This window comes from Hylobates moloch, unplaced genomic scaffold (assembly GCF_009828535.3).
Source record: "Hylobates moloch isolate HMO894 unplaced genomic scaffold, HMol_V3 SCAFFOLD_7, whole genome shotgun sequence".
Lineage (NCBI taxonomy): Eukaryota > Metazoa > Chordata > Mammalia > Primates > Hylobatidae > Hylobates > Hylobates moloch.
In genome coordinates, this window is record NW_026652282.1 from 68,902,611 (window position 1) to 68,917,877 (window position 15,267).

Genomic DNA, 15,267 nt, shown 5'->3' on the forward strand with positions numbered 1-15,267 from the left:
ATATATATATATATATATGTTCACACACATATATACATACACACACATACAAAATATATTGAAAATACTTGAAACCCTAGTAAGTCTTCAAGTCCCTTAAAAATTTATGTACGCTCTTGGCTTGACAATCCGCTTTTTGGTGGCAAATGCATGAAATTTGGAGTTAGAGTGAGGTTTGAATCATGTCTTGGTACTCACATAATCTCCGAGTCTTGAATCCCTAATTCATAAAATGTATCTATCAAGATCCACCTCTGTAATCCCAGCACTTTGGGAGGCTGAGACAGGCCGGATCACGAGGTCAGGAGATCGAGACCATCTTGGCTAACAGGGTAAAACCCTGGCTCTACTAAAAATACAAAAAAATCAGCCAGGCGTAGTGGCAGGCGCCTGTAGTCCCAGCTACTCGGGAGGCTGAGGCAGGAGAATGGCGTGAACCCGGAAGGCGGAGCTTGCAGTGAGCGGAGATCGCGCCACTACACTCCAGCCTGGGCGACAGAGAAAGACTCCGTCTCAAAAAAAAAAAGAAAAAAGAAAAGAAAAAGAGTGATTTGATCTAGAAATTAAAATTGAGCTCCCCAAAGTGAGCTTCTCAAATCACTAGCGCTTTTACAAAGACATTTCTAATTTGATGCTGCCTACATCTGATCTTCCCTCTTAGATCACAAAGACCTTAGGTTTATGTCACCATAAGGCATTATCTCTTTGAAACTCACTGTCATCAGCAACACCCTCTATATCCTCCTCTGACTCCTATCTGAATAACTCTGTCCTCTTGCTGTATCTGAAACCCAACTCTCTCTCAAATTCATTGCTTTTCCTGCAGCCTTCAAGAAGGGGTGATGTTTTCCTTCCTACATCCTCTCCTACCACTGAACCCAAAAATGCAATAGATGTCTGCTTTATTCCTCAATGCTATTTCCAGGTCATTCTCCTTTCTTACTTCCAAAAATAGCCAACTTTGAATCTCATGTCATCAACTTATATCACCTGTGATCTTTCCTTGTTGTATTCATCACCTGACTCCTAGTACTCTACTTCATTTTGCGATGATTTTCCGTCTGGCTATCACTTTCTCCAAAAGTACCTTTGTCTTAATTCCTAGTAATTTTACTATTACATGACTAATCTCATATCTAACATTTTAATTATTTGACTTTCTCTTCTCCAGTTATTTTCTCTTACATCCTACTTTAGTGGTTTACTACTGCACATATCCCTCCAAAATCTCAAATTCAAACATTTCACTCTCCAACTGATACCTCGGGTACCTCTAATAACCCCATTCCAACAATTCTACCTCTAAGACTGATCATTGATTCTACTACCTTTTCCCTGTTCCTTACTAATGACCTTTCTGTGGCTTTTCTTCTGTTGCCCACCATAAATCCTTACCTATCTTAGATTTTTACAGGCTCATAGTGAATTAGCACAAATATTTCCTTGCATACATCCTCAGTTCCCTTTACCCCACTCTCCTTTTTGACATCTTTGCTGAAAAAAACACTTAATTTTTAATAAATTTAAACCTCTAATTATGCCACACACCTTTGCAAGATAAATGTGCATGAGAAAAAAATGTGTAACTATAATAATTATCTTCAATTTAAATATAAAATGACAAACTTCAAATGGACCATTAATGCTACCTGGCAATTACATATCTCCACCAGAAAATATAGTAGTCTGCGTTCATCTTTACCCCAATACCCCACCTTCAGTCCTGTTAGAGCAGATGCTTTCTTCTTGCTGCATTTAACTCCTCTAACTGGGCGTACTAGTTTCCTAAGGCTACTGTAAGAAACTACCAGAAACTGATTGGCTAAAACCATCATACATTGTCTCACGGTTCTGGAGACTACAAGTCCAAAATCAAGGTGTCAGCAGGATTGGTTTACTCTAGAGGTTCTAAGGGAGACTCTGTTCTGTGCCTCTCTCTCCTAGTCTGACAGTTCCTGGTATTGTGTGGCTTGTAGATGCATTACACCAATATCTGCCTTTATCATCACATGACATCCACTTTTTGTCTATGTCTGCTTCTCCCTTTGTTCTTATAAGAAAAATATTTCATTTTCTTATAAGAGCACTAGTCACTTAGATTAGGGCACAACTTAATTCAGTATGATCTCATCTTTATTTGATTACATCTGCAAAGATCCAATTCCAAATAGAGTAATATTCACAAGTACCAGATGTTAGAACTTGAATATAAATTTGGGGGACATAATTCGACTCATAACACAGGATTGGAGTTTCTTCACTATTTATGCATATAGCTTTTTTGTTAACTCATATTCTTCCATATCATCATTTTTTCTTAACTCTTTGTAGATTTTGTCCCATCAGTGTTCAAAAAAAGTAGTAACTCCTACCACTTAAAAATCCCTTTTCCACTTAAAAAATCCCTTTTCCTTCACAGCCTCTTCCAGCTCACCCCCATTTTCTGTCAGCTTTATATAGAAAAACTTCCCAAAAGAATTATTCATATTAGTTATCTCCACTTCCTTTTCTCCAATTAACAATCTCTTTTTAAACTACATTTTAATTGAAAAATTGAATGCATATATATGGTGGATAATTCAAAAAGAACAAAAGGAGGGTTGGCAAAATTCACTCTCCTATACTAGATTCCCAGACCCATTACTGGAGATAATCACTATTACTAGTTTCTTTTCTCTCCCAAACTTATTTCGGATTTTTGTCCTTACCATTCCATGGAATGGCTTTCATATTTACAGTTCCACTAGCAGCACTTGATACAACTGAACCCCTTCATGAAATATTCTTCTCTTGGTTATCATGTCACTCTGCTTCCTTGGTTTCCCTTCTATCATATTATCTATTCCTTCTCAGCTTCCGTTGCTGGTTTCTCTTCATCTCTTCAATCTTTAAATGTTGAATAGCCCAAAAACTTAGACCTTGGATCTCTTTTTTTCTTATCTGCACACATTTAGTATACAATATCATCCATTCCAATGATTTTATATGCCATCTAAATGCTGATGAATTCTAAATTTATATCTCTGTTCCAGACCACACCTCTAATTTTCAGATTTATATGTACAACTAATTTATTGACAATTCCACTTAGATGTGTAATAGATATCTCAAACTGAATATGTGCAAAGCAAAATTCTTGTTTTATACCTCTTCTAAAGCTGCTCATCCATAAGTATTCTGCATCTCAGAAATCGGCACTACTATTCACTCAGTTGTTTAAGCAAACAAACATGCATACACACACACACACACACACACACACACACCAACATACCTTTGGCATCATCCTCGATTGCCCTCTTTCTCTAGCAGTGAACATCCAGTACATCACCAAATCCTATAGGGCTTACCTTTAAAATATATCTAGAATTTAGTCTCAACATCAGTTCTGCTGCCAACTCTAAACCATTTTGATCTCTTATTTAGATTATTGCAAAAACCTCTGTGCATGTTACCTTGATTAGTTTCATATTGCCTCTGTAACAAATTACCATATACTTTGTGGATTAAAATGATAGAAATTTAATCTCTTACATTTCTGGAAGGCATAAGTACAAAATGAGTCATTCAGAGCTAAAATCAAGTTATTGGAAGGGCTGATTCTTTCTGAAGGCATCAGACGCTATTATATTCCTTGCCTTTTTTAGCTTCTTGTGGCTGCTAGCATTTCTTGGTTTTTGGCTGCATCATTCTAATCTCTGCAATGTTGTCATATTGCATTTCTTCTGTAATCAATTCTTCTTTTACCTATTTCTTATATGCACAATTGTAATAACACTTAGGACCCACCTGGATAATCTAAGATTTCAATCGCCACCTGCAAATTGTCATTTGCCATGTACGATAAGATTCAAAACTTCCAGGGATTAGAAAATTGATATCTTTAGGGTATATTATTCAGCCTACCACAGTCTGTCTTGAACCCCAAATATTCATGTCTACACCACATGCAAATACAGCCACTCAAAACTAAACTAACATCTACAAAACTATCACCTCATTTCAGTATTAACTCAAGTCCAGTATCATATCCAAATATCATCAGCTCTAAAGTCCCAGTTGCTATAGTGTAAATCATCTAAATCAGGTATAGTGAGATTCTGTATGTGTTCCATCCTGGGGTGAAATTACCCTATATCTGTAGAACTGTAAAATTAAAAAACACATTTTCTGCTCCAAAAATACAATGATTGAACATGGATAGAATAACAATCATAGACATTTTAACTCTATAAAATGGGAAAATAAAAGAAAAATGGAATCATTGGCCTCAAGCAATTTCTAAGTCAAACTGAGTAAACTCTGTTAGATATCAATGTCTGTGAAAAATCTACTGCGGCTTGAGATTCCACTACCTCGGCCCATGGCTCCACCCCTGGGCTTTCAGCTCTATCCTTAGAGTTAGCCATCATTTTTCTTAAAGGATAGCACGTGTTCGCAACTGAGTCGCTCTGCCAGCCTGATTCCTGCCTGTATAGATTTGTCCGTTTAATTCTTTCATCCTTCCTCTCTCTGTCCATTTTCATCCCAAACTCTCAGTGTTTCTGCTGGTATAACATTCTCAGAAACTCATGCTTCTCTTGTGTATATTATGAGGATTCCAGCCATTAAAAAAAAGGTTCCTCCACAGATGTTTATACAGAAAATATTTTTATACATTTCGTCTATATTCCTGGGTTTTGCTGAGATGGTTGATCAGATCCATAAGTCGCATGCTTTATCTTCCAGCACTAGCAAAATATTGTCCAGCCCCACTCAGCATTCTCTCTGGAGAACACTTACCTGACAGTGAACCTTAATTTATCATCTTTTAAAATCTGCATAAAGTGAGAATTTCCCAAATAATTAAGTCCTGGTGATTGTTTGCATAGCAATTCTTTCCTTAATTATATTTATTTTCCTTCTCATTTTACTATAGGCAGCAAGAAAAAACTGCATTATACATTCAATGCTTTCCTTGAAAATCTCCTCAACTGAATATCCAAGTTCACTACTTATGTTCTTCACATAACTGTAGAACACAGTTCAACTGTTTCTGCCACTATACAGCTGGAATTATCTTTTCCCCAGTCTTCAATAACATGTTTTTCACTACCTCCTGAGTTCTCACCAGCAACAACTTTAAAATCCATATTTCATCAAGTCCTTTTATGACGATTTACATATTCTCAAAGATGATTTAGGCTTTCTTCTACAATGTTCCTCACTTTCTCTGAGTTCTCACCGACAAAGTCTGCAACATCCATATTTTCTAGCAGTTTCATTCAAGGCAATCAAGGCTTTTTCTATCACACTCCTCAAAATTATTTTAACCTCTTCCCAATGCCCAGTTCCAAAACCATTTCTACATCTTTAAATATATGTTACAGAAACAACCACTCCTGGTACCAACATTTGTATTAATTTTCTATTGTTGTTGTAGAAAATTGTCACAAACATAGTAGCCTAAACAACATAGTTTTACAGTTCTGGAGGTCAGAAATCTAAAATCTATTTCACTGGGCTAAAATCAAGGTGTTAACAAGGCTGGTGTCTTCTAAACTCTAAGCAGAAAATCTATTTTTTTTTTTTTTTACCATTTTTAGCTTTCAGTGGCTACTCATAATTTTTGACTAGCCCCCATTCTTCCTCCTTCAAAGTGCACCACTCCAATCTCTGCTTTCATAATCACTTTGCCTTCTCCTCCTCTGACCCTCTTTTCTCCCTCTTAAATAATTTTGGTGATTACATTTTGTGCCCTCTTGAGCAATTGAGAATAACCTTCCAGTATCAAGATTCTCAACTTAACCATTTATGCAAAGTCCCTTTTGTCATATAAGATAACATGCACAGGTCCTAGAAATTAAAATATGGATATTTTTGTTATTCAGCCTTCAACAATACTTTAATTGTTGAATGAATAATTTAGAGAAAACTACAGCATAATTTCTTGTCCATGTTTGAGGATTAAATTCATTTGATTATCAGGAAATAAAGTTTAAAGAAAAGTGATGAATTAAACATAAGTAGTGCAAAAACAATAAGACAAGAAGAAAGTTATGTTTATAAATAGTAGATTTGACGTAGAGAGTGTATAAACTGAAAAGGAATAAAAGATTTTAAGAGCAGGATTTCACTCCAGATCAAATCAAGCAAATATAATTATTCAACCATATTAAAAAATTGCATATTTGAAAGTTTATTATGAACACTGAAACACCATAAAAGCACAATGAAAATATTACCTATTATTCATATTGTTATCACAACCTTACTGTTTCTCTAAAGAATCTTTGTCATGATGTTCAAAGAAATGTGTATTTTCTTATATTTATTTATTTATTTATTTATTTTCTATTTCCATTATCAGAGAAGGAAAACCTGGTACAGTTTGTAATAACTAGATAACGGGAGCTCAATATATCACTATATTTCATTATGGTTATAGATTTTATGCCCAGTTTAATAAATATGTGTCTACTCTACTATCATTAAGATATTCTCCTCTGTTACCTCTTAGAAGTTTTATTATTTTACAGTTCAACTTTAGGTCTTCAGTCTGTCTGAGACTGATTCTGGTACTTATTGTGAAATGGTGGTCAAGAATCACACTTTTTCCCTTGTAGATACTTAATTGATTAAAATCATTTATTGAAAACACCATTTTTCCCCAGTGCATGAAAACTTTGGTATAATTTGTGTGACTGTATTTATATAGGTCTCTTATTTAGCTTTCCATTCCACTTCATTAATTACTTGTCTTTGTATCTATATTCCATTATCTTAATTACTGTCACTTTTAAATAACTTGGTATATTAATATGTGGCATTATATATCTTTCACGTTATTTTGCTTCCAAATTTTCTTGTATATTCTTGAATCCTTTATTTCCATATAAAATGTAGAATCACTAGACAGTAATCACAAAAACATTTAAAAATTATTGGGATTGCATTGAATTAATACTTGAATTTGAAAATAATTGCTATATTTTGTATTACTGAGCCTTTCACACTCTAACATGGTATATATTTCTATTTGTGTATTTTTTTAAATTTTATCATAACATTAGTTTCTACTATTCAGTATAAAGCTACTATAAATATATAATTTTATATTTATTTCTAGGTATTTTCTATTTTTTATTTTATTTCATAAATGGTATTATTAAAATATTTTCTAAATGTTTTCTCACTGGTATATAGAAAGGTAATTATAGTTTATCTTTTTGTTAACTTTTGAAGCTCAGGAGTACATGTGCACATTTGGTATATAGGTAAACTTGTGTCATGGGGGTTCACTGTACAGATTATTTAATCACTCAGGTATTAAGCCTGGTACCCATTAGTTATTTTTTACGATCCTCTCCTTCCTCCCACCCTCCACCCTCTGATAGACCCCAATGTGTGTTGTTCCACTCTATGTGTCCATGTGTTCTCATCATTCAGTTTCCATTTATAAGTAAGAAATGGCGGTGTTTGGTTTTCTGTTCCTGCTCTAGTATGCTGAGGATAATAGCTTCCAACTCCATCCATAGCCCTGCAAAGGACGTGATCTCGTTCATTTTTATGGCTGCATAGTATTCCATAGTGGATATGTACCACATTTTTTTAATGCAGTCTACCGTTGTTGGGCATTTGGGTTCATTTCATGTCTTTGCTATTGTGAGTAGTGTTGCAATGAACATAGGCGTGCATTTATCTTTATAATAGAATGATTTATATTCCTTTGGGTATATACCCAGTGATGCAGTGATGGGATTGCTGGGTCAAATTGTATTTCTTCCTCTAGGTCTTTAAGGAATTGCCACATTTTCTTTCACAATGGTTGAACTAATTTATACTCCCACCAACAGTGTATAAGCATTCTTTTTCTCCACAACCTTGACAGCATCTGTTATTTTCTGAATTTTTAGTAATAGCCAAAAGCTCAACATCACAGATCAGTAGAGAAATGCAAATCAAAACCACAATGAGATACAATCTCAACCAGTCAGAATGTCTATTATTACATTTTATCTTTGTCTCTAATAATCTTACTAAATTCACTCATTAATTTTAATAGTGCCCCTATAGATATTTTGAACGTTCTATGTAAACAGTCATGCTGCCTTTAAATAATGACAGTTTTATTTCTTCTTTTTCTCTTCTTATGATTTTAACTTATTTTTACTTGCCTTATCTTTCTTCTTATCGCACTAAAATTTCCATTGCCATGTTAAATTAAAATTATACTAGTGAACATCGTTTTCTTGTTTCTGAGGTCAGGGAAAACTTTCCAACTTTTCACTATAGAGTAATACATTTGTTGTAGGTTTTCTGTAGGTTCCCTTTATTAGATTAAGGGAGTTCTTGTCTATTCCTTGTTTGCTAAAGATTTATCATAAATAAGTGTTAGATATTATCAAATATTTTTTTCTACATGTTGAGATGATCATATAATTTTTTTCTTCTTTATGCTAAAAATTTATTATAGTGTTAGATATTATCAAATTTTTTTCTACATGTTGAGATGATCGTATAGTTTTTTTCTTCTTTACTGTCTTAATGTAGTCAATTTCATATGTTAAACCAACCTGAAATAATCTCCACTTCATCATGATATAATATCCTTTCTATGTATTCAATTTTCCAAAAATGTTTAATGATTTTGGTATCAGCTTGACACAGTGGCTCATGCTAGTAATCCCAGTGCCTTGGGAGGACAAGATAGGAGGATTGCTTGAGGCCAAGAATTTGAGAGCAGCCTAGACAACAGTCAGACCCTGTCTCTACAAAAAAATAAAAATCAGCCAGGTATTGAAGTGTACACCTGTACTCCTAGCTACTTGGGAGAGTAAGACAGGAGGATCACTTGAGCCCATGAGTTAAAGGAGTTGCAGCGAGCAATGATCATGCCACTGTACTCCAGCTTGGGTTACAGAAAGATAACTTCTCTCAAAAAAATTAAGAAAAAAAAATTTTGGGCATAAACGTTTATGAAAGATGTAGGCCTATAATTCTACTTTGTATTAAAGAATTTATCAGCTGTTGGTATCTAGGTTATGCTCGCCATAAAAAAAAACTATAAACGTTTCCTCCTTTTCTATTCTCTGAATGAGTTTGTAAACAATTTTTTTAGGAATTTGGAAGAAATGATCAATGAAGACATTTGGACCTGGCGTTCACTGTGTCGGTAAGTTATTAATTATTAAAACTTTAATTATTAAGACTTTTGATTATTAAGACTAAGCCTGGCACTGAGCAGGTCTTAAGCCTGTGTATTGGGGCCAACCTGGAGGTTGGGTCTGTGGGTGCCCACCAGGGGCCTGAGGGCATGGGGGCTGGTGTGGAGCTTGGGTTTGCAAGTGCCAGCCCATATTTTAGGACTGTGGGGGCCAATCTTAGGGCTGAGGCAGGCTTGAAGTTTTGGTCTATGTTGGCAGCCTTCTGTGGGCAGTTTGATGCCTAAGGCTGTGGAAGATGTCTGGATTTGGGGTCTTCAAGTGCCAGCCTGGCGACTAGAGCTGCGGGAGCCAGCCTGGCAGTAGGGCAGGACTGGAGCTTTGAGCAGGTCTGGAATCTGAGTCTATGGAACAAGCCAGAGCTCTGGGGGCTAATCTGGCACTGAGATAGGCCTGGCCACTCAATCCATGGGTGCTGGCCTTGAGTCTGCAGGTTTCGGCCTCATCTGCAGTGGGGGCAAGCCTGGAGACTGAGTCTACCAGGCCATTCTGGAGCCTAGGGCCATGGGGTCCTGCATGGTGCCCGGTTTTACAGGGGCGGGTCTGCAATTATATGCCATATAAACTCAATACGTTGATACTTGTTGTGACTGGCTTCATGGCCCAGTATATGGTCACTTTTGTTAAATGTTCTATGTGAATTTGACAAAAATAATGTTTTATGCAATTGTTTGGTGTAGTGTTTTTATAGGATGTCAAATTTCATTATTCAAGTTTTCGATATCTCCACTGATACGTATTTTATTTTTGTTTGATTAGTTATTAAGATAGGTATGCTAAAGCTTTAACTGTAATGGTGAGTTTATAGAGTACTACTTTTAGTTTTATATTTTTAAATTGCATTTTCCCCTGTATTATCATTTATACATTCTTTTATTATTAATTTATGATTATTCCAGGGATTACATTAATCTTTAACATCTTATAGTTTAGTATGAATTAATATTTCCATCCGTTCTCAAAAAATGCAAGCACCTTGCACTTTAATTCAATTTATTCCACCCACATTCTTACACTATTATTATTGTACACTTATGTATTTCAAACTTAGTAGATTATTATTACTATCATTTGTAAATAATATTTATATTCTATACTTGCTCTTTTGATGGTCTTTATTTTATCTTGTGTTAAATGAGGATCATCTCAGGTCATATTTTCCTGCCTGGAGAAATCCCATTAATATTTCTTTTAGTGCTTTCTGCCTGCAGTGAAATTATCATGATTTTTGTTTGTTTAAAAATATCTTTCTTTAAGAATGCTAAAGATAGCTAGAGAGAAAGGGCAAGTAACCTACTAAGAAAACCCCATCAGGCTAACAGTGGAACTCTCAGTATAAACCCTAAAACCCAGAAAAGATTGTGACCCTATATTCAACATTTTTAAAGAAAAAAAAACTTCAACCAAGAATTTCACTTCCAGCCAAAGAAGCTTCTGAAGCAAAGGAGAAATAAGATCCTTCTCAGATAAGCAAATGCTGATGAAGTACATTATCACATGACATGCCTTATAAGAGATCTTGAAAAAAACTCTAAATGTGAAAAGAAGAAAACATTACCAATGAATACAAAAACACACTTAAATACACAGATCAGTGACACTATAAAGCAACCACATAAACAAGCCAACATAACGACCAGCTAGCACCACCATGTCAGGATCAAATCCACATATATCAATACTAACTTTAAATGTAAATGACTAAATGCCCAATTTGAAAGAGAGTAGAAAGCTATATAAAAAAGCAAGACCCAGTGGTATGAGGTTTCTAAGAGACCCTTCTTACATGCAATGACATCCATAGGCTCAAAATTAAGGGATGAAGGAAAATAAAGCAAATGAAAATCAGAAAAAAAGCTGGGGTTATAACCCTAATTTCAGATAAAACAGACTTTAACAAAGATAAAAAATAAGAGCATTACAGCAGGGAGGGGCTAAGTAGCCACCTAGAAACAGCTATGGTCAAAGGCTCTCACCAAGAACAAAAATGGAGACTGAATCCTGCACCAGCAACTAAGGTATCCAGGTTCTTTCTCACTGGGACTGATGAGGCAGTTGGCAGGACCCATGGAGAGTGTGTAAAAGCAGGGTGGAGTGACAGCCCACCTGGGAGCTGCGTGGTGCAAGGGGAGTTCCCACCCACCCAAGGGAGGTAGTGAGTGACTGTGCAACCCCACTCAGGAAACCACACTTCTTCCACAGATCTATGCAACCCAAGGATCAGGAGATTCCCTCATGATCCCATGCCACCAGGGCCTTGGATCCCAAGCACAGAGCTGTGCAGATTCTCAAAGTCCACATGGCTGGAGACTGCCTAAGATGACTGAGCTCCTGGAAGGATGGGTGACAGCCATCACTGTGGCTGCCTGCTGCCTAGGATGACTGAGCTCTTTGCCAGAGGGGTGGCAGCCACCACTGCAGCTCCAGTCCCCTGGCTGGTGCCAGGGAGACTGGGTGGTTTATACCAGAAGAAATTTCCCACAGCACAGCACAGTGGCTGTGACAGATCATGGCCAGACTGCCTCTTTTGGCTGGACCCAGGCCCACTCCTCCTCACTGGGTAAGGCCTCCCTGCAGGAATTTCAGCAACTCCAGACAGGGGGTTATGGACAAAACTCTGATCCCCCTGGGGCAGATCCCCTGGGGGGGAGCAGTGGCCACAGTCTCTACAGATCAGTGGCTTAGTTTTTTCCCCTGCTGGCTCTGAGAAATTCAGACAGTCCAGAAGAGTGGGATTCCCCCCAGTGCAGGGCATCCTCTCTGCCAAGTGGAAGTCAGAGTACTGTGTTAAGTGAGTCTCTGATCCCATGCTTCCTGACTGTGTGAGACCCCACAATGGGTCGTCAGACACCTTATTCAGGAGCATTCCTTCTGGTGTCAGGCCGGTTCCCCTCTGGGATGAAGCTCCCAGAAGAAGTAGCAGGCCAACCATCTTTGCTGATCTACTGCCTCCAGTGGTGACACCTCCAGGGGCAGGAGAGGCCCAGGCCAATAGGACCTGGAGTGGACCCCCAGCAAACCACAGCAGCCCTACAGAAGAGAAGCCTGACTGTTAAAAAAAAATGACAGTAATTAACAACAGCATGAACAAAAAGTTCCCACAAAAACCCTATCCAAACATCAGCATCCTCAAAGATTGAAACTAGATAAACTCAAGAAGATAAAAAAGAATAAATAAAAAAGTGAAACCTCAAAAATCCAGAGTGCCTTTTCTCCTCCAAATGATTACAACACCTCATCAGCAAAGTCATAGAACTGGGCTGAGGCTGAGATGGATGAACTGACAGAAGTAGGCTTCAGAATGTGGGTAACAGCAAACTTCACTGAGCTAAAAGAGCATGTTCTATCTCAATGCAAAGAAGCTAAGAACCATGATAAAACATTACAAGAGCTGTTAACCTGAATAACTAGTTTAGAGAGAAATATAAATGACCTAATAAAGCTGAAAAACACAACATGAGAACTTCACAAGGCAACCACAAGTATCAATAGCCAGACAGACAAAATGGAGGAATGAATTTTAGAAATTCAAGGCTATCTTGATGAAATAAGGCAGACAGACAGACAAGATTTAAAGAAAAAAGAATGAAAGGAACAAACAAAACCTCTGGGAATTATGGGATTATGGAAAAAGACCAAACCTGAGACTGATTGGGGTACCTAAAGAAGACAGGGAGATTGAAACCAAGCTGGATAAAATACTTCAGGATCTCATTCAGGAAAACTTCCCTAGCTTAACAAGGCATGCCAAAATTCAAATTCAGGAAATCCAGAGAACCCCAGTAAGATACTTTATGAAAAGACCAACCCCAAGACACAGTCTTCAGATTCTCCAAGGTTAAAATGAAGAAAAAAAAAATGTTAAGGGCAGCCAGAGAGAAAGGTCAGGTCACCTACAAAGGGAAACCCATCAGAATGACAGCAGAGCTCTCAGCAGAACTGCTACAAGCCAGAAAATATTGGAGCCAATATTCACCATTCTTAAAGAAAAAATTTTAAACCCTGAATACCATATCTGGCCAAATTAAGCTTCATGAGCAAAAGAGAAATAAAATCTTATGCAGACAAGCAAATACTGAGGGAATTCATCACCACCAGGCCTGCCTTGCAAGAGCTCCTAAGAGAAGCACTAAATAAAGGGGAGGAAAAACTGTTACCAGCCACTACAAAAACACACTGAAGTACACAGACCGATAACACTATGAAGCAACTACCTCAACAAGTCTGCAAAGTAACCAGCTAGCATTATGATGACAGGATATAAGACACACATGACAATATTAACCTTAAATGTAAATGGACTAAATGTCCCAATGAAAAAACACAAAATAGCAAGTTGGATAGAGTCAAGAATCATTGCTATTCTGTTTTTGAGAGACCCAGCTCATGTGCAAAGACACACGTATGCTCAACAAAAGGGATGGAGGAAAATCTACCCAGCAAATGGAAAGCAGAAAAATAGTAGATGTTGCTGTCTTAGTTTCTGACATAATAGGCTTTAACTCAACAAAGATCAAAAAAGACAAACAGGACATTACATAATGATAGAGGAGCCAATTAAACAAAAACAGCTAACTATTCTAAATATACATATACAACCAATACAGGATCACTCAAATTTAAAAAAGTGCTTAGAGACCTAAAAAGAAACTTAGACTCCCAAAGAATAAAAGTGGGAGACATTAACACTCTGTTAATATTAGACAGATCATCAAGACAGAAAATTAACAAAGATATTCAGGACTTGAACTCAACTCTGGATCAAGTTGACCTGGTAGATATCTACAGAACTCTCCATCCAAAACCAACAGAATATACATTTATCTCTGTTCCACATGGCACTTACTCTAAAATTTATCACGTATTTGGAGGTGAAATACTCCTCAGCAAATGCAAAAGAACTGAAAACATAGCAAACAGTCCGTCAGACGACAATGTAATCAAATTAGAATTAAAGATTAAGAAACTCACTCAAAACCACACAACTACATGGAAATTGAACAACCTGCTCCTGAATGACTACTGGGTAAATAATAAAATTAAGGCAGAAATCAAGAAGTTATTTGAAACCAATGAGATCAGAGACAATGTACTAGAATCTCTGGGACACAGGTAAAGCAGGATTAAGAGGGAAAATTATAGCACTTAATGCCCACATCAAAAAGCTGGAAAGATCTCAAATAAACACCCTAACATCACAACTAAAATAACTAGAGAACCAAGAGCAAACAAACCCCAAAGCTAGCAGAAGACAAGAAATAACCAAGATCAGAGTAGAACTGAAGGAGACAGAGACACAAAAAAAGCCCTTCAAAAAATCAAGAAATCCAGGAGCTCTTTTTTTAAAATAATAATAATAATAAAATAGATCAACTGCTAGGTAGACTAATAAAGAAGGAAATAGAGAAGAATCAAATAGACACAATCAGAAGTGATAAGGGGCACATCACCACTGCCCTCACAGAAACACAAACAGCCATTAGAGAATACTATAAACACCTCTGTGCAAAATGAACTAGAAAATCTAGAAGAAATGGATAAATTCCTGGACATGTACACCCCCAAGACTGAAACAAAAAGAAGTTGAATCCCTGAATAGACCAATAATGATTTCTGAAATTGAGGCGGTAATAAATAGCCTACTAGCCAAAAAAAAAAAAAAAAGCCAAGGATCAGATGGATTCACAGCTGAATTCTACCAGGTGCAAAGAGGAGCTGATAACATTTCTACTGAAAATATTCCAAACAATTGAAAAAGAGGGACTCCTCCCTAAATCATTTCATGAAACCAGCATCATCCTGATACCAAAACCTGGCAGAGATACAAAAAAAAGAAAAAGAAAGCTTCAGGCCAATATCCCTGAGGAACATCATTGCAAAAATTCTTAATAAAATATTGGCAAACCAAACACAGCAGCACATTAAAAAACTTATCCACCACGATTAAGTCGGCTTCATCTCCAGGATGCAAGGCTGGTTCACCATACACAAATCAATAAATGTAATTCATCACATAAACAGTACTAAAGGCAAAAAACACATAATTACCTCAATAGATGCAGAA

The 15,267-nt window shown here is 36.7% G+C and overlaps 1 protein-coding gene across 2 annotated transcripts in view; it reads left to right on the forward strand.

Moving 5' to 3' along the window:
• CYLC1 (cylicin 1) overlaps positions 1 to 15,267 on the forward strand; it is a 46,678-nt gene that overhangs the window by 5,891 nt on the left and 25,520 nt on the right. For both annotated transcript variants that reach the window (XM_058441662.1, XM_058441661.1), the window contains exon 2: positions 9,101 to 9,154. In XM_058441662.1, the coding sequence (XP_058297645.1) occupies positions 9,101 to 9,154 (54 nt within the window). The remainder of the gene's footprint in view (positions 1 to 9,100; positions 9,155 to 15,267) is intronic.